The 27,821-nt window shown below is 43.0% G+C and overlaps 1 protein-coding gene across 1 annotated transcript in view; it reads left to right on the plus strand.

Annotated features, from left to right (window-relative positions):
- The window catches only part of TBX15 (T-box 15), a 38,503-nt gene extending 19,102 nt beyond the window's left edge, over positions 1-19,401 (plus strand). The window contains exons 6-7 of the mRNA XM_008935219.1: positions 4,183-4,280; positions 18,586-19,401. Coding sequence (XP_008933467.1) covers positions 4,183-4,280; positions 18,586-19,370 — 883 coding nt within the window. The 3' untranslated portion in view covers positions 19,371-19,401. The remainder of the gene's footprint in view (positions 1-4,182; positions 4,281-18,585) is intronic.
- Positions 19,402-27,821: the final 8,420 nt, after the last annotated feature.

Here is a 27,821-nt window from a genome sequence, read left to right on the forward strand (position 1 = left end):
ACCTCTACATGGTTTTTGGTCCGTCGTTATTTGCAAATGCACTTGAAGCATCTGTGAAACAGGAGAACTGGTCCTTGTGGTGAAAGGATACCCACATGATATATGTACAGAGAAGTTATTGGTTGCTTTCCTGAAATTTAAGACATTGAGAACCAGAGTTTTTAACACACAGAGTTCAGATAGCCAAATGCTTCAGTAGCAAGGGTACAGGTTTAATGCCACAGAACCTATTTTTGAAGACTGAGTAAAGTTCACTTGATGGTGGGATGCTTGCAGCAGCTCCCTATCTACAAGGAAGCCAGAAGGGACAACAGTCAGGAAACCCAACAGGATGATGGAAGGAAAAAAACCTAAGCTGAAGGCAAGCAACTCAACTTTCAGATGCAGTCAGCTGAAGTGAATAAAAGTTGTTTGTGTTGGAAATGCTCTTTGAGCTTTTGTCTAGGGTAAGAGAGCCAGGAGAACAATTGGAGCCAATAGTTCAGCTTCCTCTGTGAACAATGAAACGATGACCTGAATCCTGCGTGCAGCGGGAATTGCAGGGTCAGTCATATGGGATGGATTATCCAAGTGCACAGATATCTCAGACATCTTTTTTCATTTTTCAGACAATGGAACTGTTTCATTTATTGCCTATTATTAAAACTTTATAGCACTAAAAATAAAAGAATCAATGAAAAAGAGAGAACGAATTCTGGATACCTTTTAAAGGACTGACCTTATTAAAATGAAGCTGGCAGTGAGTCCTCTTCTGATACTTTTTTTACTTCCTTCATAAAGGTGGTGTGAGAAAGGAGGGTTTATGGCCTGATAGGCAGTTTGAAGTCAAGTTTTCAGTGCAGTTTTTTGGAAGAGAAAGTGGATGTCACATGGATAATGTTCAGCACACTTAGTACCAGCAGCCTTCACCAAAGCCCAGAAGAAGTTGTTAAGACTGCAAAAATGCTGAAAACAATTACTTTTTTTTTTTTTTGTTTTGCTTTTTGTCAGCATTTCTGGTCCTATATGTCTCTTCATTGGCCAGGTGGGGTTTGTTGTCCCTGTTAGGGGCTGGAACACACACAGACTAGAACTCCAAAATTTCTGTTGACTAGGAGAATGCTACCTTTCTGTGCTGTGGTGGAGGTCTGTGATGGGGCTCTTGATATCTTGGTACCACACCAAAATCATAAACTGCTATGGGAGAGAGAGTCGTTGAGCTGAGAGTGATGGAGTTTCTTGATTCTCACCTTCTCACTTAAACATTTTGTTTGAAAAATAAGAATACATCACAGATAAAAGAGTAAATTACGTTGAAAGGATGGTGATAGAGTTGCAAAATCCATCCCACAAAGGTGGTGTACCTTCTTACCAGAGGTGTTTTTTGCATGGCTGCACATTCTTTTTGTGCAAGACTCCATACATCTGGTGATAGGTATCTAGAAAGTTAGCACATGAGGCTGTTGTCATGGATCTTGTCTGATGTGTAGAAGGATGTGAAAGTTCAGTAAGGATGTTTTCTGCTTAGATGCTATTTCAAAAATGTTCATAACATTTGTTCTGCACAAAATAAAACAAACAAACAAAACAATAAAACAAAACCCAAAGCAAACAACAAACCAGTGGAGGGAAAAAAAGGATGATCTAATATATAGACACCTCAATTTGTGCATAGGAGAACTAGGCATAACTTTGAGCTCTGTCACCCACTTACTTATAGAGGATGTTCTATGATGCATGTTCAACGTCTGCACACCTCCAGGGGAGTAAAGGACTCTTCATTGGGGCAGAAAGAGGAAAGAGGTGGTTTTAAGCTAGCTGTGGATGTTGGCATTGATTCTCCAGGTACCTGTGTCTGTAGTGTTGTCCTTGGCATTACAGGGCAGTCTGTGAATCTAGTGATGCCATGGTGCTGCTGCTGGCATTTGCAGTATGGGAAGGGGAGTGTGGTTGGAGCCATGTCCATCGCAAAGGGCCTGTTCTATAGCTGCCCCCCTGGAGCCAAAGGAGGTGGGGCTCTGGTGGCATCCCTCCTTTCCCTGGCATATGTGGCAGAAATAGAGCAGCTTTGGAAGCTGCTCTGGTACATGCAGTTCTGTTGTTTACCCTCTATCAACTCAGAGGCACAGTGGAGTCCAGCTCTTGAAAGCAGTATATTCCTGTTTTACACTTTTTTTCCTCCTTCTTTTTATTCTATCCTGACTATTCTATTTTTTCCTTTTCTAAGTATGAATTACATGGTACTTGTGAGAATCGTATTGGTAAAGGGGAAAGTAAGTAGACAGAGAACTAGAAACTCTGAACGGTGAGTCAAGCTGAGCTGAGAATGATGCAGGCTGCAGGTAGAGGCAGGGGTCATAGCTTTAGCCTGCCTCTACTGTCTCCCAGGGCCACCTCTGGTTAGGGGTTGGATTTTACTGGAAGGAAGTTATGCGAACAGAGCTAGAAGTCAGATGTTGGTGCAAAGTGGGGTTATGTGCACAGGGATCTAATGACTGAGCCAGACTGTGTGAATACTGGTTTTAGTGAGCTGGCCTCACTACTTCCCCCCACAATTCTTGTGGCAGACGTACAGCAGCTGGTTTAGCACAGCTGGAACTTTCAGCCTGCATTTCTGGGTGTATTACTTGGTTTTAATCATCAAGGCAGGTCCTTTCAACAGCAGGTCTTGTTGCATTGCGACTTGCTCCAGGGCATTTTATACCACCTGGATCTAAGGTACCAAAAAGTCCTCCCTTGGTGTTTGGGCTGTGGATCATTTCGTGAAGGTGCAGAATGGTACTGCTCTCTCCCCGTCTGCATGTGTCAAGAAGCAGATGGAGTCTGAACATGTGTGGCTTTCTCACACAGGGAGTGGAGGAAATCCTGGGGGTGGTACCGGTAGCTGAAGAGCTGCTTTTGTACAGAGAGCCCAGCTTAGCAGATGGGTTCACATTCTGTGTTGCCTCGTTGTCTCTGAGCCCCGTGAGCTGGCAGAGGCCACTGTATTAACCAAATAGTTTCGTTGTAATGCGCTCAGCACTCGTGTGAGACTGCTATGCAGAGATGTCTTCTCTTTCTACTTCTAACAGCTTAGCAGCTAATAAACACCATGCAACAACCTCTCTTCTAAACCTCCTCTTAAAATACAGAGTTTGGTTTGCCAACTCCAATGTATTTAAAGCATCCAAGCTTCCGGGGAGACTTTGGAAAGTTAACTGAGCGAGTGGAGGCACGTGCAGAAAGACATTTTCAGAAGCAAAAGGCAGCTCCAGTATCAGCGCAACGTCTGATGAGAGGCTCTGAGGATGTTAGAGCCTTTTACATTGAAAGGGGATATGTTCTCACATTTGATAAAGCATCTCTAGTTGTGTTCAGTCGGTATGAGGGCTATAACCTATTACCAGAAAAGACAGGGGAAGGTGAGGAGTGGGGCAATGTGCAGCTTCCACAGAGGAAAGAGCCTTTCCTGGGAAGAAACTCCAGGGAGTTTTCTCATGAGGAACCTGGGAGTCTTTTCCTCATAATGCACCTGTGTCCTCACTACACCTGTGGAGTTTGAGATTTCCAGCAGAGCTAGCATTCTGGGGTGAAAACACAAAAAAAATCTGAGACCCCAGCCCTTCAAAAGGAAAAGTTCTCACTTGATTTTCGACTTTTTCTCTTTGTTAGAGACCAAAAGCAGAGGTGTCACTGATCTTTTATAAAAAGCCTTTTATGCATTTCTAGTCAAAGTCTAAAACCCAAGAGATTTCCTTTTTGATGACTTTCTGTAGCACTTCAGAACAGTTTCCAGAACTTTGAAGTGGCAGGGAAAGGCAGTCCATAAAATCTCTGATTCTGTAGGCTGGGTCCCAGATCTACTTCATTTGCATGACAGTTTGCATGCACAAAGTGTGAAAGCCTGTTCTTAGATAAAGCATGCCTTGAGATGCTGGCAGTTGTGAGCCCCCTGCAAAGCAGAAAGTTGTGGGTCCTTGTTAAAAAAGAAAAAGGCACTGAGAGACTGTTGGGAGCTTTTGAAAGGGCTGGGGAAATTTCTTTTTACTCTGGTGGCCAGGACCTCTGCGGGAAGGCTCGCTTGAGGAATTCACAGATGCCAAGGTGACCTTTTGGTGGCCACTGGCAGCCTGTCAAGTGAGGTCAAAGCCCTCTTCCCCTGGTGCTGATACCCTTGCCAGCTGACTGACATTCTTCTCTTCTTGTTTTCTTTTTGTTGCACAGGACGGGGCTGGAAGCCATTATGGAGACCTATGCCTTCTGGAGGCCCCCTGTGCGTACTCTCACCTTCGAAGACTTCACTACCATGCAGAAGCAGCAAGGTGAGCACACAAAGGACATGCAAAGAGCTGTAGAAAGAGCAGGAGAAGAGGATGTAGGAGCAGCAACGTGCTCTGCTGTGCACCCAGTGGCTGGGATGGAAATGTCACACCCCTTGTTGAGTTCTTGACTGCTGTGAAAGAACACAGCAGAAAGAACGGACGGGAACAGTGGGCAGGCTATGCTCTTTGAGGTGCTACTGAGCTGCTTCATCTCCCTGGTGTCCCCAGTGCTAGAGCTATCATTCTAAGAGCTAGAAAGAGGAGCAGGAAGAAGCACAGGTGAACCAGCCCAAGTACATGGCATGAGTTAAGTATAAAGAGACCAAAAAGAGATTAAGGAAATGCTCCAGCGTGTCACACACATTCTCTACTTAGAGTTAACATTTGCCATTTATGTGGAAACACAAGGGGAAGCAGTGTATGTCCTCTGGAAGCTTTAGGAGACCAGAAACGTGCCTCCCCCCAGGATCATGCTGCCCTGCTTTCAAAACCCTGTGGTCTTGCTGGAGAGACTGTTAGTACGAGTCTGGGAGGCCAAGAGTTTTCCGCCTGTTCATGCTGTGTCTTTTCATAGCTGCTGCCCTTTACATCTCTCATTTGTTAAGTAGGGCTTTCATCTCTAGTTTCAGGCTGTGTTACTATTTTTTTTTTCCTTCAGGGATAGGACTTCCCCATTCACTTCACTGGAGCTATTTCTAGTTAAAAACACAGTGATTGCTGGGAATAGAGGTATCAGGGTAACCTGCTACTTTTTTTATTCCAACATGCATGCAGAAAGAGAAACAATCTAAAACCACGTTCAAATATGATAAATACGAGGTTAAACAATCAAAATCAAATGCATGGCCTGTGGAGCAGATTCTCCAGCCTCTCATACTCGAGCTTGACATCACCCAAAAACTTCCCTCTAGACCTTCAGTTCTTCTGGGGATGGCGTGGTCTCCTCCAGAGGGAGAGGGAGCAGCAGTGGCTGCCAGAGTTGCCCATCACTGAGGCAGAATGAGAAGGGGATCCAGAGTAGGAATCTCTTCAGACCATCTGTTTCCTATGCCAGTAACCTGTGCAATACCCCAGAGCACAGGGCTCTTGCTAAATCATTTTGATGAGGGCACAGTACCAGAGGAGGACAGATCACACTCCTATCAGCTGTGCTCTACTCCCTATGCATGGTCTTTACACAAGCACCTAACCCTTCTTAAACAGTGCAGCATGGGACAGGATAGGTTTTGCACAAGCTCAGGGGCTTTTGTTGAGGAGCTCTTGTGGTGGGTCGTGTGGTCGGAGATGGGTTAAAGCAGGGATTCAGAAATGTTTTCATCACTCACCTAAATAGAAACACAACAACCTCTCCTCTTGATCTCAGTCACTGAGGCAGCCTCCCTCCTCTGTCTCATCCCCTATTCGGGCTCACACGCCTCCCCTCTCCTCCCCTCCCCTCCCATTGGTTATCAGATAACATCCTGGTGGCAAGTCCAGCTATTGCTTACGTGGTACGGTAATATTAGGAAAGGAAAATATTTAATGTATTTTTAGCTTCTTTTAATATAGTTTGGCAGCTGAAAAACCAGGAAGCAAGCCAGTACCCTGTGACCAGCTGGCTCTGTGCAGACCACCACAGACCACTACGTTTAGGGCAGCTGTTAACTAAAGTTGTGCCCACAGCTCCATCTCAAAACTTGAAACTTGCTACAAAATGATGCTCTCAAGCTCTGCATTTAGCCATGCAAAACAACCTCAAGATAATAAACCAGAAATATTCCCTCCATTGTAGTACTCGCCTCTCCAGTGGTTGCTGTTACGAGTGGAATCCTGGTCTCAGAAATAGGTGCAAAGCCAAGGTACAAATGCACTCTATTTAAATTTCTGGCTGCTGGGACAGCCCCAAGGGCCAGGACAAATATGCTGGTCTGGAGGCCTTGGAATTGCTGGCAAAAAGAGCAAGAAATACTGAGGTGGCTTTAAGCCACATGCAATTCTTCCCTCCAAACCTAAGATGACCAGGTTGTACAGTGCCCACACCTCTTCATCTTCTTGTTTTCAAGCACGTGAACTGTGTGACAGGTGAGTAAATCACTGGTGTTTAACAGCTGACTGCAGCATAAGATATTGAACCTCAGATCTTCTGACTCTTAGCCAATCTTTTCATGTAAGCTTTTTGCCTGGGGCTCTGCTCCTCTCCCCGACGTGAAGCTTCAGTGCTTTGAGCTGCATGCTGTTTTCTCATGTCCTTGCATATTTATGGATTACTTTTAGCTTTTAGGGTATTATTTTAAAAACCAGACACTTTTAATTCTAGATCATGCTGTTGTGTCCAGTGCTACATGAATATGTGACATTTCAGAATAAATATTTGAGGAATTGCAAGCCTCCATTTTATCCCTTAAACTGTTAATTGGGAAACTGCACTGGGGCTACAGGAGACTTTTGGGACTAGATATGTCCACTGCAGCTTAAGAGGAGTGCATCCTTACTACAGAGAGACCAGATGAGAGCAGTAAAATTGGCCAGATGCCTAAAGGAAGAAACGTAATAAATGAAGAGTGAGTTGTGGTTATTCAGGCTTGTGAGGAGGGGAAGAGGACATAATATGTGTTTAATGCCATCTTGAGAAATTTGAAATAAAACACTGTCTCTGGTGGGTAGGAAAAAAGCAATGGGCTCCAGTTATATGAAGTCTGGCAAAGTGCTGGAACAGTTCCCCTGTAGGAGCTGTGGAATTCAGCCTTGATTTTTCTAGAGATGAGTACCCCATACTGTGGTAGGAAAAAGGATTCTTTCTGGGGCAGAAGCTTGGGACTTCAGCAGCATAAATATGGTGCCTTTGTTGCTTTTCAGCTAGATTTTTCTGTGCTATAGATTGCTATGGATGCTGTTCTTTTGTCACTTGGTAATTTCTTCATGAAATAAAATTGTTATCTGCCTTTTCCAAAACAGTTTTGTCAAAAAAATCCAACTGGATTATTTGTTTAGGTTAGAGATTCGACTGGTAGCAATATCTCTATAGCTGTGATGGGTTTGGGGAGACCATTTAACCTATTGCCACATGTATCAGCTTGGAAAAGTTAGCATTAATGTGCATTAAGAAATGATCTCAAAGCTGATGCGATAACCACGAATACACCACCTGATGAGGACAGTCTCTGCAGAGATGGTTTCCAGAACTGTCTTGTCCAGAACCAAATGAAACAGTGCAGTTACTAAAAGGTTCAAATCTCATAAAGACTACAAAGTAGTTGGTAATGATGGGGACAAATGTGTGAAGGGCAAGAGAGATTGCTTGGTTACCTGTGTGCATTCAAACAAACTGTGGCTTTTCCTTCAGCCAGATACAATACCATATGTCTAGAAAAAAACATAGGATGTACATACCCAGCAAGTGTGCCAGAAAGTGTTGGCACTGACAAGAATTTGGAGGTCTCAGTGGAAAAGTCACAGCACAGGCAAGGGATGGTATATGTAATACTGTGATTAAAAGGGATGTGCAATCTTTGGTGTAGCAGAAGAATAGTGATAAGCAGTGGGGAGGCAATTTCCTAGCTGCAAGATAACATTACAATATGGTCTTCTACTGGATGTATTTTTAAAGGATTGAAAGAGATTGAAGAGGATTCAGGAGAAAAAAAAAAGAGCAGGATTATTTGTTGGATGGAGAAGAGGCCTGAGAATAAAAACTCAGTTTGCACACTTAATCAAAAAGGAGATAAAGTACTGCATCTTTAGTAGCTTGTACTATCTTGCAGAGAGAAAAATATGTGGTAGCTTTGTGTCACCCATCCTTGATAGACTCTTGTGACTGCAGTTTCCATGTTTTTTTGTGGCACAGCTCTGTCGAACATGCTTCATTCGAGTGGCTGTTTTCTTCTACTCCAACTGAATGGTCATCCCTTTTTGTGGGACATTAAGAGATAAGGGGAACAGAAGTTCCCTTTCATCCACCTTCTTCATGCATTTAATTGTTTTACAGGTTTTTAGGTCCCTTTTCTGTGCTTCTCACAGTGAATGTACCAGTCATTTCATTTCTCTTCAAGTGGGAAGCTTTCCAGGTCCTTAATAATTTCTTGCAAAACAATTCTGCACAGAGTATTCCAGATGCATCCATATGATACAATTATCTAAAGGTATTATAATTTTTTCCACATTATCCTTTCTGCCATTCAGCATACATCCTAGTGCTTTGCTCATTTATTTGGCCCAAGCTGTATGTTGAGCAAGGGCCATAGTGACACACTGAATCGATACTCGGGGCGGTGGATGCAGCTGTTTCATACAGGGATTAAATAACTTTCTAATCTACACAATGATATGTTTCAGCTGCCAGGCAAACTGGAGAGCCTGATATCACAACCAGTCACACAGATGCCTGCTGCGGCTGACTCTAGTGGTCCACGAGCTTTATTTGCACGTGTTGCTGTTGAAGTAAAGTGCATCAGTAAGTCTCTGCAGGTCTGTGACCTGTGTATTCATCATATTGACCTACCAAGGAGAAGAACATACTGTTTCTGTCCATGAAACACTCTGGCCTGAGAACAAAACATCTCTTTTGGAGTACACAATCCAAAAGTCATCGCAGCTTTACAAGGGCAAGCACTGTTTGACACAATCATAGCATATCTGCAGCCAGTTTGGAAGTACCCCCTGAACAAAACCTTTGCAAGAAATGCTCAGAAATCAGCAGTCCATGAGAGGCTGACCTTCTGGAGAATGATGTCACCCACTCTGCAGTCTACTTATTACTAGGGAAAAAGGGGGCTTGGGATTATTGAATGCACATGGCAAGGAGATGTACGGAAAACCAGGAATCTATTAAAGTCTTTAATTGGAATATATTTTCAAAATTTAGATTGAACCTCATCCAGAGTCTCATTATTAAAAATATGTGGCTTGGTTTCTTGATTTTAACAGAGGACATAAAAAAAAAAAAGAAAAAGAAAAAGAAAAGAGGGTGGGAAAAGGATAATAATTCCTTTAACTCTGGATTGTGTCACTTTCCAACAGTGAAAAGAGCCATCGCTGGCTTCTATGTGATACACAGTTTCCCACAGGATATTGTGATGAGCAGATTGGTATCAGTGACTATGTTTTGCTGAACATAGAAACACAAAAAGGCACTGTGACAATTCTAGAATAGTGATCAGTATTAGATCCTTCCTACAAAAGCTTACTTATGTAAGAAGTAAAAATCAAAGGTACGCTGGCAGCTGCTAAAATTAATTGTCTCTTAAGCAGAATTTCAGGACCAGTATGAGAGTCACATACTGTGATGTGGTATATCAGCAGGTTTGCAGCACGTAAAATTTTACTTCATCATTAAATTACTATTTTGATGCATGCATATAAAATCTGCAAGAGTCAAACATCTTAGATCTGACTGATGAGTTCTCAAGGCAGCTTTCTTTTCAAATGGGGTTTCTTTGCTTGAGTAAATGCCTTTGCTGGGGACTCCGCCAATTGTTTTCAGTAGATTCAGCCCATTTTCCATCAACCTGAGCTTCTGCATTGATCTTGAACTAAAGACCTGGGGTAGAGAGGCCACCTTTTAGAGAGTCTGCAAAATCTGGTGACTCCAGACAGGCCCTAAGGCTGCATGGTACTTCAGCAGATGTGAGAAGGTACTCTGAGCTCAGGCGTCGCTGCTTTTCCTGCTTTCCTTACCTGTAAACATTACCCTTTTCAAGCAGGCTTCACCTCTGTCTTGCCAAAGTTTGTCTGTCACCAGTTTCCTCTTTGGTGTAATGCTGTTCTCCATGTTGGGGGTGCCACTCAAAGAGCTGCTATGATTGCACCTATCTGCACACAATACCATGAATGCACAAATATTTATTGGTGTCAAGTAGAGGGAAGACTGAGCCCTCCAGAACTCTATCTGAAGGCATCACAGGCACCTTAAAGCAGAAAGTAGCAAATAAATGTTAAGAAACTTTGATTTTATTTGAGATCCCAGATCCCAAAAATAGTGTCTCCTGAAAGAGCAGAGCTACTGTTGTCAAAGGAGGCTGAGCAACCTACAAATACATCTGCTTGGCCACCTGCCTCCCCGAGAACAGTCATCGGTTCTCTCGGCAACGCCACCCGGATAATCTGGATGCTACTACCCTTTCAAAATCAATTGTGAACGGTCTAGGCTATTGGCAGAGGTCAGATATCTGAGTTTGGACTCAATTATCTTCTTGATTCTTTCGACCTTGAAGAGGAGATTGGAAACAGAGCAGTTGTTGCCAGAGTTATTGGGATCAAGCACTGGTTTCTGCTGCATGCTTCAAATGGCTTGTAGATTGCCCTGTTTAATCGAAGCAACAGAGAACAAAGTGTTCCAGCTTCTTGGTTCAGCTGCAGACATTTGGTTTTTAGGGAAAGGGTGTTTCTGGTGCTTCAAGGTCTTATCTTTCACAGTGAAAAACTAAAATACCCTCCCAGACATGACATGAGAGGCTGAGAGTCAGTCTCGGCCACTCCCTGATGACCTGAAAAGAGCCTGAAGGAGCCTGTTGCTCCAGGGAGGTGTTTACCCTGAAATCTAATTTCTGAAGCCTAAATCTCCATTATCCGACCAGATTTCACATTAATGGTTGGAATGGGGTAATGATACTTGGAAAATTTCCACGTTTCCCTCAGAGTGGCACATTATTTTTTAATGAGCGGGAAGCGGCATATCCTTTGTGCTTGCCACAGGACTGCAACACTTTCCCTCAGTTCAGAAATTTTGAACTGCAGAGCCCTCGGGTTTTATAGTTGTTTATTGTATTTTTTATCATTTAATGTGCTGGAGCTTCCATGGCCTATGTTGGCCCAAAGGAGACTCCATCAAGACTGGCAGGAGAGGTTTCAAATTCAGTTTTTAAATTCTTCTGCCACCACCAAAGAAATCGCTACAATTTCCATTAATCTCAGCTGCAAAGTTGCAGCAACTTCCGTTGTGTCTTTCTGAAGGTTTTGGGCCACAAGGAGTCTTTTCCTGCAGCCTGTTTTCATTCAGTGTCATGTCCTGGGGTAGCTTTCATTACATGACCCTCCTTATCAATGTCTATGCCCAGATGATGGTTGTAAATGTGAGAGTGCATAAACAATTTGCTCCACTAAAATTAAGTGCTCATCATGCTCCAAGCCCAGGTTGATCTGTCTGTACTTGAAGGAGGAACACAGGAGACATTTCTGTAGGAGCTGATGTACAGCTCTGCAAGCTGCTATGCATGCTGCATTACAACTGTCTGCATGGAAGACAGAAAGTCACATCCAACAGGTCTTCTCCTGAGACAGAGTGGAGCTTGCCCATGTGTTCGTGTGAGGAGCAGAAACTCTTGAAGATAGTCTGTGGGGACTGGGAAAGGGATGTTTTTTCTCAGTTTTGAGAAAGATCTCTAGGTGCTCTGGATATAGATGGGAATGGGAATCAGACGTCCTGAATTGTATTTTTTGTCCACGTTAGAAAAAGGGTTGTTTTTTTACCATTAAATCTTGAAACTATTTTAACTCAGAGGATAATTGAGTAAAGTTTTGTCTCTAACTTTCTGACAGCTCAGTGTGTGTTGCAGAAATGAGTAAGAGCTGAAAGGAAGCAAAGTGTTATTCTGAGTTATTCTAGATTTACCATTAATTCCAGTGATTCTTGTAATTTGAAGCAAACTTATAAAAAAGATCCTTCTTTATAATTTAATAACCTTAAATAAAATTTCCTTTCATTCCTCACTTTTGTGCCATACAGTGCATACTTCCTCCCTTAAAATCTATTGCTCTAACCATCTTTTTTGTTCTCTGTGAGCTGTATCTCAAAGAACTGCAAAGCACTCTTCATGTTTCCCCTGCCAACCCAGCAATTTGCCATGTAGTAGATTTTTGGGTCTCATTTGGGGCTTTTAAAGATATTACCAGTAGATTCATAATTTGATAATAGACCAAGGGCTCTAGACAGAAAAAGAGGTAGCTACACTGCAGGGCAGAAATGGCTCTTGTTCCCATGAAAGTAGGAATTTTTCATTCCTAGGAATGGGGAAAAAAAGAAGAAAGAAATGAAAGGAAAGGTCCCACACATCACAGACCAGTGGCCCTGCCTTTGCTTGTTGAGAGGACAAGGAAGAGGCATCAAAGATGTTTAGTTTTCCACAGTGGTGAAGAGGGATCTCAGAGGGATAGTGATGGCAGAAGTAGGACGTGATGAAGAACCTTGCAGTCCTTCTGAAGATTTTAGTCTGTCAGTTATAGGTGCAAGGCAAAAGCTATTGTGATATGCAAGAGCAGGAGTGACACCACATTTTGTGGCATTTAGATGTTTGGAAGTGCAAGCTGATGTTGAGCAGGATGAAGGTATGTGCTGCTTGAAGCAGAAATGAATCCTGATTTGTGCCTGGCCTGGTTCTTAAAGGACATGAGATCAGATGATTACAGTGGTACCATCTGGTCTCATAATCTATCAGTCAGAAGAGTTGGTCTCTTCTATGCTTTAAAAAGTCCCTTTACATATATATAGATACACATCTGTAGAGTCCTCACAAAAAACAGACCTTTCAGAAGTGACTTAGATTATGTCTGTATGGACAGGCTCCTCTGTCTGTGCTCCATGCTGGCCAGACACATGCCAGCTCCCAGCCAGCTCCATTTGGAAAGCTGGAGAGCTTCATTAGCACGGCTCTGTGCCCAAGTGAACATAAAATGCCTCTTAGGAAGGCTTATTTTCTCAAGTTAAGCGCCAGGAGGAGAGCTGTGGGCCAGATGAATGACTAGGGCCCACAGCCCCTTTCCTGCACCCTCAGGTGCTCAGATACATGCCTATCACATGGTGGAGATGCCAAGTTTTGGGCATGTGTCAAAAGAGGGGCTGTGGCTCCTCTAGGAGACCAGCCAGCAAGGCTGTGCACCTATCATTCCCAAACATCTGGCCTTTGGGCTAGGTTCTGCTCACATCTGACAGTGGGAGAAAATGACTGAGTTAAAGGCTGTGAGCTGCACACTGTCCTGTCGGGCTGAGTACATCCTTTGGGCCACAGCCTGGCCATGCTGAACCTGCAGCTCATATCTGTGGCCATGATAAGGCAAACCTGCTTGTAGGTGGAAGTGGGCTGAGCAGTTTAGGAAGTTTTTGCACTCAAAGAATAACAACTTGATGCTGACTGACACAACAAAATTTAAAATCTTAAGACAAATCACCTTGGGGTTCCTGTCCTTGTTAGAAAGTCAAGGCACAGGCTCTGAGGACCCTGAGCCACATCTGTTCTTAGTGAGATGGTGCATGCCAGGTTATCAGTGTCTGAGCCCAACCATGCTAAGAGCTGCAGGCTGCTGGATGTGGTCAGATAATGGCAGTGGTCAAGGTGTCCAAACTAGTCTAAAGCTCTTTCCTGTCTGATGAGACTCTGCCATTGCGCAGGGCATGGCACTTATGTTGAGGTTTCCTGACTGTAGCTTCAACTTGCACTTGCTGTCCTCCTCTGCACTAAGCAAGGACTTAAAGGACTGAGAGGTTTGTGCAGAGCTACTGCAGGTGATAGTAGCAACTGATGCCCAAAACATCAGCAAGGGAAATATGCTGCAGTGGAGTCCAGAGCGTGATTTATGTGCACCTTTCAGATAAAGGAGGCTGGAATAAGTTGTGGGTCAACTGTCTAGTGTGATGTCATTCATAAGAGAGATCTCAGAAAATTTTCCATGCACAGTTGCTTCAGACTCCCTTGGCACTGAAGCTCTCCCTGCTATCTTCTGTTGCCAGAAAGCTCCCTTGGCTAACGCTGGCTGCTGGCAGATGTGTTTTCCATCTGCACTGCAGTGTTAGAAGTTCTCTACGTGACCTGCCCTGTGAGGAAGAGGTCCTCATTGCCTTTCAGACATCCTGGCAAGCTGAATGCTTCAAGAATACTCCAGCCCTTCATTTTAAGGCACGTCATACCCGGGGTCTGGGTATGTTTGGGCTAGCAGTTTACCCTAAAATTGTGTGTAACACAAGCTCAGTCTAGGTAAAAGAAAAAGCAAGAATCTATTTGGAACATACAGAGAGAGTACGATTACCAAGGCTTACAAGAACACAGATGCCAGCAAGAGAAGACCAGCAATAAGCTACTTGAGAAGAATTTTTTTTTTAATATTTGTACCTAGATGAGAAGCTGAAGTTTCTCCCCTAAACCTTGTGAGTAGGTATTTGACACTGACACCCAGCCAACATTTTTATATGGTGTCATATGAGGGAATGTCAGCATGAGGAAGAAGGTTTGCTTTTACATCCCACCCTCTCTACAGGGTTTCCCTATCTTCCATCCTGATTTCATTCTTCTTCCCCACCCCCCCCAGTCCTTACCAATGATTTCTTGTCAGTCCAGTTTTGACCTTTCTTGCACTAGATCATTCTCCACTTTTTGTTTCAAGTGTTTTAAGGAACACTCCTGTCCCTTTGGTAAAGTTGACTTAGTTATCTCTTGTATGCCCAGACAGAGAGCAGACTCCTTTTGGGATGGCACAAGTGCTTGGCTAAGCCCTGGACATAATGGCAGGACGCTGCATGGACAAACACTTCCATCTGCCATGCCAAGCAGGGTTCAGATAAAATGGAGGGGGCTTTGAGGTTGTGAACCTTTTATGTTATACAAATCTGGCTTGCTAACCACACATATGTGGGACTAATATATGCAGAACCAAAAATGGTCTTTTGCAGATTGGTCACCATAGTAATTAATCATTTGGGGAATATGGTAAGGATGCAGGTGAGAGATAATGTGACATTACTGGTAAATGCTGTCGGTGTTGGCAAATATTTCCAAGGGGAACAGTGGATAAAGAAAATGAACAGAGGAGAATTACTGAGGGATTCATTTTCGTCTTGCTTAAATGTGGTTTCAGTTGACTTAAACCAGACCTAAACATAGCATTGTGTATCGGTTTAACTAGACTGGTTTGTATCCGTGGCTTCCATTAAAAGGATATACACATCTGTATATCTGAGACTGTAGCGCAGTGCGCATGTGCTTGCTGGGCTTGCTGCCATCTCTGGGGGTATTTGGCTGACTTTGTAACAACTACAGTCCAAGTTATAACTTCACAAACGGCCAGGTTGCGTTTGGCTGATACTTAGTACTGCCAGCAAAGACGCATAAGAAATACTGTTCAGAGCAGAGTGGAGCTCTTTGCCTTCTGAAGAGAGTGAGCTTAGACTGGCCTTGCTTTGTGTTGTTTCCTGCTCCACTTAAAGGTGTAAAGGTTATTCTGCAAATGATCAGGAACTTCAGGCTTCTGTGTTATGCTCTGTTGCAGCAGAAGTGTTGTGTGTCCTGTGCTTGTGGTTGGCATCTGCCCAGGTCTGGCATTTGCTCTGGTTGATAGATCTCTCACCTCATCATTTTAAAATTATAATCAAAAAGAAAAAAAAATCTTTTATACTTTGTTTCCTAATTGCTGTGTTGTCACTTCAGGGTTTTTCTGTTGGCCTGCAAATAGGGATAATTCAGAGCAGAATCACTTCAGTCCCTCTTTGTGGGTAACCTGAAATGTGCAGTCCTCAGTTTTGGAACCATTAAGCAACCCTCTCAATTGCTAATCAGAGATCACTATTTGCTCTTACCCTGTGAGGCCCAAGTCTCAGTTATGGGTACAACTCAATCATAACTCCTTAGCAGATATTTAAAGCCTAATGCTCAAGGTATGTGCTCTTCTCTTGCATAGGTTTTAAAAGTTAACTATGGGGAAAAGGAAGACTGGAATGAAGACATTGCAGTTAATAGATCATTCTACATAGTTTATTTCAAACATATCATTAAATGCTCATGCCTATATACATATGTATTTTTACTTATTCTCCAGACACTATCAGAAACTAAGTCACTGTCTGAAGTTTATTCATTAAATATGTGGTGTAGAGAATCAAGTGTGGGATTACAGTGGGTTAGCAGCACCTCACTTTGTGCTGTATTTATTGGTTTTGTGATTATGTGACCTCTGTATTTCAGGCTTTGATAGCTAAGTGATAATACATGGACTCAGTTGTCTGCCTGCCCTCTCTGTTGGAGGTTACCTTCTTTAGTACAGGACTAAAAGGAAAATGTACATCTGTAGTTGTGTACTGAGGTTTAGTCTCACTTTTATCAGCAATGTCAACTAAAATTGACTTTGCAATGAAACTACTTATAGAGGTAAAAATTCCCTCCTGCTGACCCTGCTGCAATATTGACAACTGGCTACAGAGAGACAGGGAGAAAGGCTGAAGGAGGTACCATCTTAGCTTACCTCAACAAAATTAGCCATAGATTGTCTGTCAGAGACTTTGAATGAACCAGGGAATTGTACCTTTTAGAAGAAATGCTAAATCAGAAATTCACACAAAAAGTCTTTGAACTCTGGAGCTAAGATGCACTAGCATGTTTGAGCATTCCGGTGTCGTCAAGAAGGGAATAGAGAGAGTTCATGATGCCATTTGAAACTTCAAGTTTTCCATTAATTTTAATAGAATTTTGATCCAATGCTTCTCTTTTATGTTTCTGAATGAATGATAAAAAAAGTTAATGATTTAGCAATAAGCATTCCTCCCCAAGGTTGGTAATGGGAATGACTGCTTTGACTCAGCAACCTAGAAACATGATTTTTCTTGATGCTGCCTGGGTGAACGGCAGCCACTCCAGACTGTGCTTACCAAAGGCTGTTTTTCTTCTTTTTTCTGGCTTTAGATTTAAAAACAAAACAAAACAAAACAAACAAAACCCACAAACAAACAAATAAACAAAACCCCAAAACAATAACAAAGCACAAAAAATATCCCAAGTGTTAGTGCCTCAAAGCTACATTTTCACCCTAATATCCCATTCCATATTATCCTAGATGTTTTAGAAAGAGTCAGATGTAATCTCATTTACATTTTCACCATCATATACTGACACAACCTGTCTTTTTGTGCATCTCTTAACCATTAGGGCCACCTATTCTCTTTTCATCAAGGAGCACTGCATTCATTTCCTCCCCAGTTCTGCAGCAGACCTAAACTGGTCTCAGAATCCTGCTGGTTTTTTTTTCACAAGTCAACACAAGAGAAAGCTGTCTCTTTTTGATCCTCAATGTACAATCTCTGCCTTTGATAAGTTTCAGTTGCCCACTCTTAACACTCTCTTTTCCAGTCCCTTTGCCTCTCACCTGTCATTTTCTAGCTTGTCCAAAGTGCTCCCTCATCAACTGTCTTACTATTTCCTCTGGTTCTACTTATCTCCTGGTCAAATCTCTTCACCAGTACCTCTGCTTCTTTTACAAGAGACTCCAGTGTTAGTAGCCTTAATGCAAAAATGGGATCTCATATAAAGAGAGTAATTCAAACGGGGAAAAAATAAAAGTTTCACACCAGAAAATTATATTTCCTTAAACAGAGAAATTATTTTCCTGAGGGACCAAAGAAGCTTCCCCTAACTCAGAATTTTGCTTATAAATAATCCCTTCTCAAGCTCAAAATTATGCTGTCAGCTTCTTCATATTGCTTACTTTCAGTTTGTTATTGCTGTTGGTAGTATTACACAGTGTTGTTTTTCCAGTTCAGAACATGAGAGCATCCCTGCTGTGCAAAATCATCAGTTCTATTGTCCATAGCATAAATATTATAAAACACATTGATACTACTGACATGCATACATATTAATATTTTGTTAATACCAGTGATACAACATATGGAATCCTTTTTAAAGTTGAAGCATATGACTGAAAATCCTGACACATCTCCTTTCTCTGCTCTATGGAACAGGCTACAGCTTGAGATTGTGTCCATTCACTTTAGTGTTACTTCTGGCTTAAATCAATACCACTGCACCATGAGCCATCTGAAAAAAACTGTTGAATGGTGCAGAAAGCCAACATGCTTTCAGCCACTTCCTGCAGCAGGCCCCCTAAGCAGATGACAGAGCATGTTTGCAGTGGGGCCATAAGCTGCTCACTGACTGGTGGTCTTCCTGCTGCCCAGGAGAGAAGAGAAATTACTTTTTTTAGCCCCCCCAAAAAAAAGGACTAGATAAACATGCCTGGAAATGGCAGATCTCTTGACTGATGGAGTGATGTTTCCTTGCAGCTTTTCCCACTACCTTGGATTGCTCTGTGGCAGGCTTGCTTCCCTCTCCGATTTTAAAAGCGAAGAAAACCTCCATTGGAAAACAAAGTCATAACAAAAAAGCAGAAGGATTTCTTAATACCAAGTGATGCTATTAATAAAATGAGGGCCCTTGCCAAGAAAGACTGAATTTTCCAGCAGCCATTTTACCACCCTTGTTTCTTTATTAAACTAAGCTGTTTTTTAATTAGACCGTCTCGTTTTGCAGATGTGATCCCAGGCTCTGAACATCCTCCTGTGTGTTTTGTTTTGCAGGAGGGAGCACAGGCACTTCCCCGACCACCTCCAGCACGGGGACTCCATCGCCCTCTGCTTCATCTCATCTTCTCTCTCCATCCTGCTCCCCTCCAGCCTTTCATCTGGCCCCCAACACTTTCAACGTTGGCTGCCGAGAGAGTCAGCTTTGCAACCTCAACCTATCTGATTATCCCCCGTGTGCCAGAAGCAACATGGCTGCCCTGCAGAGCTACCCAGGGCTGAGCGAGGGGGGCTACAACCGGCTGCAGAGCAGCACCGCCTCTGCCTCGCAGCCCTCTGAAACCTTCATGCCTCAAAGGACTCCATCCTTGATCTCAGCAATGCCAAACCCTTCCTCTCTGCCCAGCAACAGCAAGATGGAGGCATACAGCGGCCAGCTGGGGTCCTTCCCCAGCTCCCAGTTTCAGTATGTCATGCAAGCAGGCAACCCTGCCTCCACTTCCTCCTCTTCACACATGTTTGGTGGTGGCCACATGCAGCAGAGCTCCTACAATGCCTTCTCCCTGCACAATCCCTACAACCTCTATGGATACAATTTCCCTGCTTCCCCTAGGCTGGCAGCGAGCCCAGAGAAACTCACCACCTCCCAAAGCACTTTACTCTGCTCTTCCCCATCCAGTGGGGCCTTCGGAGAGAGGCAATACCTTTCCACAGGGATGGATCACGGGATGCACATGATCAGCCCTCCCTCTGGCAACCAGCAGACGGCCAACGCCTGTGACAACAGACAGTATGGTGCGGTTCAGGGCTCCTCCTCACAGATGTCTGTGCACATGGTCTAACAAGCTGTGCCTCTCCTTGGCTTCCAAGGCAGCCGGACCTTCATCGTTTCCAGGGGTAAACCCACCCCAGTGCCTTTTTGCCTTCAAACTTATAGTGGAACTAGTATTGTAATGATAAATAAGAACATAAGACATCTAGGTGTGCACCACACAACCTTGTGGAAATCCTTGACTGACAGCCATTGCAGCTTGTTGTAGCCCAGGGCCTCCAGACCTGGCACGGAATGTCTGCTCTTTCTGGACACTGCAGAGAGAAGGGCATGACTTCAATGAGAAGCTGGAGAGAAGCAGCTGAATACACCATTTATGCATTAACTCTCAGCTAGTATGAGCTCTCAGCATGGAGGGAGCCATGCCCCTGTGCTGTCTCCTCTGAGTGCCAAAGAAGGGCAGTCTCCCAACGCTTCATCCTCTGAAGCTGTACTGCCCATAGCTTTAAAGACCTTCCCCTTCCCAGACCGTTCCTCACTGCTGGGGTGGCTCAGCCCATTTCAGAAGCCAACAGTTGCCTGTGGGTCTTCTTCCACTGTAGCGTAGGAATGGCACTGCTGGGCTGGAGCTTCTCCTCCCAAAGAGATTTCTGCATTTTCACCATGGCTCTACCCGAACAGTGGTTTCTTTGCGAGGGTTGAGCTTACCAGCACCCAGCCTGCAGACAGAGATGGGAGAGAAAGAAGAGAGAAAAAAGTTTTAAGCCACAAGTGACATAAGCAGGGACTTATCTTCAGAAAGATACATGGAGGAGAGTGGGGCTCAGCTCCTGTTGATGTGACCCAAAGTGATGCACCCAAACTGAACGGACGACAGCCTTTGTGGGCAACATGTGTCCCGTAACACTCAACCCAAAAGGAGGAAACTGTCCAGACTGAGATAGCAGGGAAGAGTGAAAAGAGAAAAGAGGAAAGAGAGTTCTGCCGTACGGAAGTGCAGCCAGCCTCCCTCACCTTGCATGCAAGAGTTGCCATAGAAAACCATTAGCATTTCAGTAACAGTGAGGTTGAGTATTCACCAGCCTCCCGCCTGCCATGTGATTTCTATTTAACCAAATAGATCATTGCCTTTTGACATCTTCCTTTTCTGTTTCTTTTTCTTCTCTTTTCTTTTTTTTTTTTCCAAAACCTTTAAAAATAAGAAAACAATTGTAGCTTGGTGCAAGCTATGCATTTAAGTTGTGTGAAAATGCAAATACCAAGTAACAGAATACAGATATTATTGAGATTTGTTGTGAGGTGTTGTAGATAAATGTATTTATATGCCTAGTGAGGGATTCGATATTATGAATATAAAAGAGGGCAATAAAAATGGTATGTAAAATATGTATGAAGAAAAAGGTGTATAAAGATTTGCCCTATGCACGGAACTTTGTTTCTAAGTGCCAAGCACAGAATGCGCTAAATAAATCTTTGCAATTGTTCCCTCTGTGTTTTTCTCTGTCTTTGAGGCTTCCTCAGTGGTCTTCTAGAAACAGTCAGCTTCAAAATACTGTCACGCGTGTTTGCACAACAGAGGAAATGAAGACACGGTGCTAAATTGTGAAGTCCAGACAATATTACAATAAAAATAAAAATTCTATCTTCTCAAGAAGCTTTCTAAATTGAGTGCTTGGTATCTGTAAGGTGCCTGCCTTGACAGGAAGGGTGTCTTACTGACAGCTAGAGTTGTTATTTTGATTGTTAAAGTCTAATAAAAAGCTCTACAGTATTATTTTTCATGGTCAATATAGAAAATACAAATAACAGCACAATTTGTTTCTCATTTTTAAATGTCATTTTGGGGTATGTGTCCATTTTTCATTTGCACTACACTTCTAAAATGAGATTGAGACCTCAATGCTGAAAGCAGTGGGGAAGCTGAAGCCCCCCCTAAACTTGGCTAAGTTATGGCTGCAGAGTTTACAACTTTCTTTGTGTCAATATGTTATTTTTTTTTTCTGATTTGGAAAAACACCAGGAAGGTAGGAAGAACTTGAAAGATAAATTCTGCACTCATTTCTTAATTTTTTTATTTTTACAGAGGAAGATAAATATACCAATACCATTCTCAGTTCTGTGCCTATTCTATCCAACTGTATTCTGGCTTTTACTGTGACTAGCCATGGATGCTGCTCAAAAGGGTTGGATGGACTCTGGGTGGGAGAGAATCTGTTCCTCTCCTTGTTGTCTTCTGTTTACCCTTAATAATTAATTCTTGCTTTAATCTTGAAACAGGGAGTTTTATAGCCTTTCTAAAGCCTTTCAGAATCTTTCAGAAACACTCTTCAGTCTGTGCTTTGATGTTTTCTGTGTTTTGGGCTAGACACCATGCTATGGCAACAATTTCTACAGGTTAATAGTATGTTGTGTGAACCGGTATTTCCTCTGCTGTTTATTTGCATTAGATTGCCCTTTCTTATTTATTTGTGAGTGAGTCTATTTTAGCTAAGAAGAGAATGTTATTCAACAAAATCAAAATCATTCTCCATAACAAAATATATGTTTCTAATCTTGAAGAAAGCAAAAGACAGATCATAGAATCATAGAATGTCTGGGCTGGAAGGGACCTCTAAAGGTCATCTAGTCCAACCCCCCCTGGCATAAGCAGGGACATCTCCAACTAGATCAAGCTACTCAGAGCCTCATCCAGCCTGATCTTGAATGTCCCCAGGGATGGGGCCTCCACCACCTGTCTGGGCAACCTATTCCAGTGGTCTATCACCCTCATATTGAAGAACTTTTTCCTAATGTCTAACCTAAATCTACCCTTTTCTAGCTTAAAGCCATTACCCCTCGTCCTGTCACTACAAACCCTTGTGAACAGTCCCTCCCCTGCTTTCTTGTAGGCTCCTCTCAGATACTGGAAGGTTCCTGTAAGGTCTCCCTGGAGCCTCCTCTTCTCCAGACTGAACAACCCCAACTCCCTCAGCCTCTCCTCACAGGAGAGGTGCTCCAGCCCTTTAATCAGTTTTGTGTCTCTCCTCTGGACACACTCCAATAGGTCCACATCCTTCTTGTGCTGGGGGCTCCAGAGCTGGACACAGGACTCCAGGTGAGGTCTCACCATGGCAGAGCAGAGGGGCAGGATCACCTCTCTCCATCTGCTGGTCACGTTTCTTTTGATGCAGCCCGGGATGTGACAGGTCTTCTGGGCTGCTGCTGCACATTGGTGGCTCATGTCCAGCTTCTCATTTACTAGTACTTACTAGATGTAGAGCACAACCTTCAATGTCAGTGTGGAGAACTGGAAACCCAGTTTCCATGCAGTTTAGTAGTAGTGGGGAAGAGCCTTGAAATTATCACCCAGACTCTTTAGCAATGTGAGTCTTCAAGGTATTGAGCACCCTGTCCCTGATCCAGCCAAGCTCTTCAGCATGCTGAGATAATGTTAATCCATCCAATTGCTTTCAGTATGAAACTTACAGACCTTAGGGAGAGCATTTATTGACCATATTTGTAGACATATTTATTTAGTGATTATGTGGCACATGTAAAAAAATGAGAGAGCTTAGTTAGCTAGATAGTTATTCCTTCATCTTAGCATATGTTTAAGTGTTTTGTTGATTCAGGATCAGAATAGTCAGTGTCCAGACTAAAAAAGAACAGGGGAAAAAACCAGAGAGGCTTCCCTGTCCCAAGGTGTAAAATTTTAAGTGCACAAATATGACTCTGTGTGAAAGTTACACTGATGGTCTCTGAATATTAAAAACAAACTCACAGTGAAATGGGAAACAAACAAACAAACAAACAAAAAACACCAAAACAAAAACCAGTAAACGTTTTTCCTTGATTGTCTCTGTGCAAAGCAAAAGTAAAGCAATGTTTAAAGGGCAGTGTAAAAAATAACAGGCTAAAGCACATTAAAATTATTTACTTGGTATTCAGTTAGGTGCACAAGTGAAATCCTTCCAGGATAACTCTCCTCCAAGCAGACAACCTGCTTAAGACCTTGACAACCCCAGAAACACAAGATGAACATTGACCTGAAAGTGGACCCAGGTATGTCAGAGATATCTTGTGTAGAGCAGTGGTTCTTCTCCCTTACCATCCCCATAGCGACACAAGGCGCTGAGCCATTTGCCACTTTTTACTGAGGCTTCCCAGAGAAGAGGTGATGGGAGAAAAGCACTAGGGCCTGTCTGGGAGATCCACTTGGGACCAGGTTGCCTGGTGGGCAGCCGGGGTTGCAGTATACGCAGCAGCCACCCCTGGAAGACTCCCTTTCCTTGGGTGACTGTCTTAACCACAGGGCTTAAGTGCCTCCCTGGAATGGTCATGCTCTCATTCAGGAGCTCATTGATTGCTCATTTGCAAACCACGTGTGTCAGGGCAACAGAGGCAGTTGTGGGGTTCCTCTTCCCTACTTCACCATGAACATTTGAACCCCTTGGCCAACTATAAGCAGCTTTGATAGTGTGGTCACAGCTGCAAAGGTAAGTTTTCACATATTTCTTTAGAAGAGACAAAGGAATAGAGCACGGCCCTCACTCATTTAACCTGTGCAGGAAAGTCCATTGTGTGACATCTCATTCAGAGCAGCCACACAAGGAACAGGTATCCTGCATGCGTGGCTCCCCACCCCAAGTTTCATCTGGCATATGCATGTTACTAGACAACAGAGGATGTACTAAGAGCTACAGAAAACAGAGGGTCCTTACTCTACCACTCCTGGACTGACCCATTTGCTTTTAGCCCTTTTTAGGCATTTGACTTCCAGTCCAGGAGAAGAGAAGGCTCTGTATCTCCCAGTTAGATGCTGCAAATTTAAGAGGTGAAACATCATGTACCTCTTTGAAGAAGTACCCTTTCTTAAAAGCCCAGTCCAAATGCCTGGAAAGGTAGTGGAAATCTTGATGATAGGAGCTCCTTCATCTTGCAGCACAGGCTGTTCCACATGCAAACCTGCCAACTTGTTACAGAAATGAAAAGGATGAGGCAAAAATAATCAGAGTGGGTTTGTCAGCAGTGCAGAGTTTATTGAGCTTCATTCCTTAACACACTGTCAGACACAGGACATAAATATTTACCATGACCATGATCAGTGCAGCTCAGTAATACCAAGACATTGCACTCCAGTGTGACATAGTGTTCTTGGAGGGAATGTAAGTACTATGTGCTAAAGTAAAATGCTCAGGGCACAAGCATAAATACAAATGAAGGCACACAACCCATGACATTATGTTAAATATACCACATCAAAAATTCATCGAATGATCTGGTCATGTGGCTGATTTATCACATAGTGACTGGAACTTTACTGATGGGCTGACAGATAGTCATTTGTCATTTAAAAAAAAAACCAAACAAAAAAACCCCCAAAAAACAAAACCCACAACAGTTCAGTTTGGATTTTTTTCCCCAACACAGCTAGGTGCCTTGACTCAGAGTGCACGTCCCATGGTAGACTAGCACTAGCGGATGAGTTTTTCTAGATGTTGTTTGTTGGGCATTGTTCTAAACAAAACAACATGAAATTGCATATAAGGTCTGGGAAGAGGAATGCCTGAGTATGCCCATTACATCCTGCAGATGCACTAGAAATGCAGCTATAAAAGCAGTGACAGAATTCAGTGAGGAGGGTGATGGTGTGGCTGAAGGGTAATTTGTTATAAATAAGCTAGTTCCCATCCAAGGAACATGTGACTCTTTCAGCACTTTTTCTTGTTTAGAGAAGCAGCCTGAAGGACCAGGTGTTTTGGCCAGGTCTGTAACCCAGCAGCCCTGGTGTATTCAGGGAGGAGCAATAAACCTCCACATCAGAGTTAATTATGCAATTGTCTATTTGGTCAGTTGGGAGGGGTTTGTGTAGCCTGCTGCTGCTCCACAAAATTTCAACCAGAAAAGTGGTTCACTCAGTTTTCTGACTGCTCCTTTGAATTTGTCTGTAATTGATATCTAGGAAACTGTATAGAATACAGTTAAAAACCCTGAATCTCTTTTCAAGTTTTTTTTTTCCATGTCAGTAAAAGTTGCTTGTCATCCCAGAAGTGTAACATGACCACAAATGGCAGGAGCAGTGTATAGAGCTCTCTACTTTAAATGTCAGCTCCTTTCCACAAAAAAACCCAACCCCAATTAATGATAAAAAAATCTCCAATAATCCCAGCCTGTCTGAAAAAAGGACTAGACTGGAAAAGAGCAGTTCACATGGCAGCCAAGTGATGAGCATGGCTTTTGTTCTGGATAGTGGTCAGCATTGGTGTATTCAGGGAGGAGCAATAAACCTCCACATCAGAGTTAATTATGCAATAGTCTATCTCTGGAGCACTGAGCTCGTCTGTTTTTCTGACTCAGTGTGGAACTCATTGCATGCTGTGGAGGAGAAGGATTAGGAGCCTGTATAATTTTACACTGGCTGAATGATGTTGCTCAGATTGCTACAGATGCTGTTCATATTCCAGTAATGTTCTAAATTTGTTGAGCATTTTGGAAGCTCTGACATTCAGCTGGATAATGCCCTTCTTTGCTGAGATAGAGTGACTTCTGCAGGCTCTCCTTGGATGCTTTCACAAGCAGTCCTAGGCTCTGTTAGGCCATGTCTCCCTTTGAGCATCCAGCACTGTGCTCAGGGCACCGTTTTCCAGCCGACTGGATGCAGCAGTACTGCAGAGACAAAAAACTGCCTCAAATGGTCCTGTGAGCAGAGAGCACCAACCCTTCTCTTAGAATGCTGGAGAGGGTGGTGCTGGTTCAGCCAAAAGGACAGGATACTTCTAGTCATTCTCTGTGAAGGTACCTGTGTCTGGGAAGGGCTTTCCCTTCAGACTGCATACATGACAGCCCTGGGGACAGGCTGTGGTGTTCACCACCTTCCCAGTGTTTCCTTTGTAAGAATCAGGGATGCCCAGGGAGCTGCAGGAGGGGTTGACATGGCCTCGAGTTCCTCTCCCACTTGAGCTGGTTTATAACATCTCCCTTAGCATGCAGTCAAGTAATTCTACATTAATACAGCTGCATTTTAAGCTGGTGTAACTGGCCCAGGAACAGGCACAAAGGAAAACTGCAGTCAGTTTGCTATATTAAATAGATAACATGGTCTAGTGATTTGAGACATGATGTAATTACCTGCATCGGCCTCTCCCAGTAAAGCTGGAACAAGTTGCAGTGCAATTAACCCAGCATAAACTTAAGTACAGCCTGCCAACCATCCAAACCAGGGCCAGCCTGTATTCCATGGTCTATGTTACGTTGCTATGCAAAGGTACATATACAGCAGTATCCAGATTAGTTAGAAGGAAGTACGAACACATATGTACTTGCAAAAGCACTAGAGGGACATGAGAGCAAAGACTGAATGAATGGCCAGTACTGGCAGCCAAGGACAGGGTCAACAGCAGTGAAACTGGTAAACACTGAGGAATGTATTGCTTACACCAAAATCACAGCACAGATGACTCAACAGCAGAGAACCTGCAATCCACTAATGGGAGAATGGCAGCAAGACTACAGCACACCATGTGTGCCATTTCTATTGCTGTAACCCCAACAAGAAGCCAAGCTTTACTAGGAAGCTGCTCAGACTGAAGGAGATCTGTATGCAGCAATGTCACTTAAGATTTACAATGAGTAATTAATCAGGACTCCAAAGTGAAAGCTCAATACCTGTGTCTCCTGAAACATAGAAGAGACCCATCCAAAACACAAGGCATCTTCACTAGCAAAGAGAAAGAAGATGAAGTTTTGATGGCAATTGCTCCTTGCATGCAAGTTATTCTGCTCAGAATACTTGGAGACATACATTTGGGAGCTTATGAGTCCCATGTGTGCATTGACAGTGTCATGTTTTTTTAGAAAACTAAATAAAAGTCACTTCCACTTCTCTATGTTCTTGCACCTTTTTTACATGAGTTGCTACAGCTGTAGCAGTACCCATAAAATTCTCCAACTCCTAAATCTGTGAACATTACAAAGTCAAATTTTACAGAAGACCAGAGGGAACTAATGTAAAAATTTTGTGAACTGAGGGTAAAAATGTAAAAAGGAATAAAAGATTATGTAAAAGGAGGTTGAGCTAGCCTGAAGAAACCTACATAAAAATGAAAAATAAAGTGTACACATCCCAAGTTAAAAGAACCAGCCATGCCTACATAGTAAAACGGAAAACATCAAGTCTGTAAAGATTTTCTGTGAATAGCTCAGATACTTTTGGATAATAAATGTTAAACTGCCCTCCTTCTTGAATGGAGAATTTGATCTAGTCCAAAGGAGATTGTGATGCTCTAGTTTCTGACTGCAAATTTAAAAATCATGTCAGGAAAAAAATCAGCCTTTGAACTCCGGAAACATAAACCACGCTGTATTTAATTTGTTATTTACATGGGATATACTATTGTATGCACTGTTTATAGCTGCTAAGTGTATCAAGCCACTAATCACTAAACATTCACAATTAGAAGCATATAGAATTTGTGTTGTCCGTAAACAAATATAGAAGGTTTTATGCTGTACCAAATTGCTATTTCTTGATTTAGGGTAACAC

Source organism: Merops nubicus, unplaced genomic scaffold (genome assembly GCF_000691845.1).
Source record: "Merops nubicus isolate BGI_N331 unplaced genomic scaffold, ASM69184v1 scaffold4252, whole genome shotgun sequence".
Lineage (NCBI taxonomy): Eukaryota > Metazoa > Chordata > Aves > Coraciiformes > Meropidae > Merops > Merops nubicus.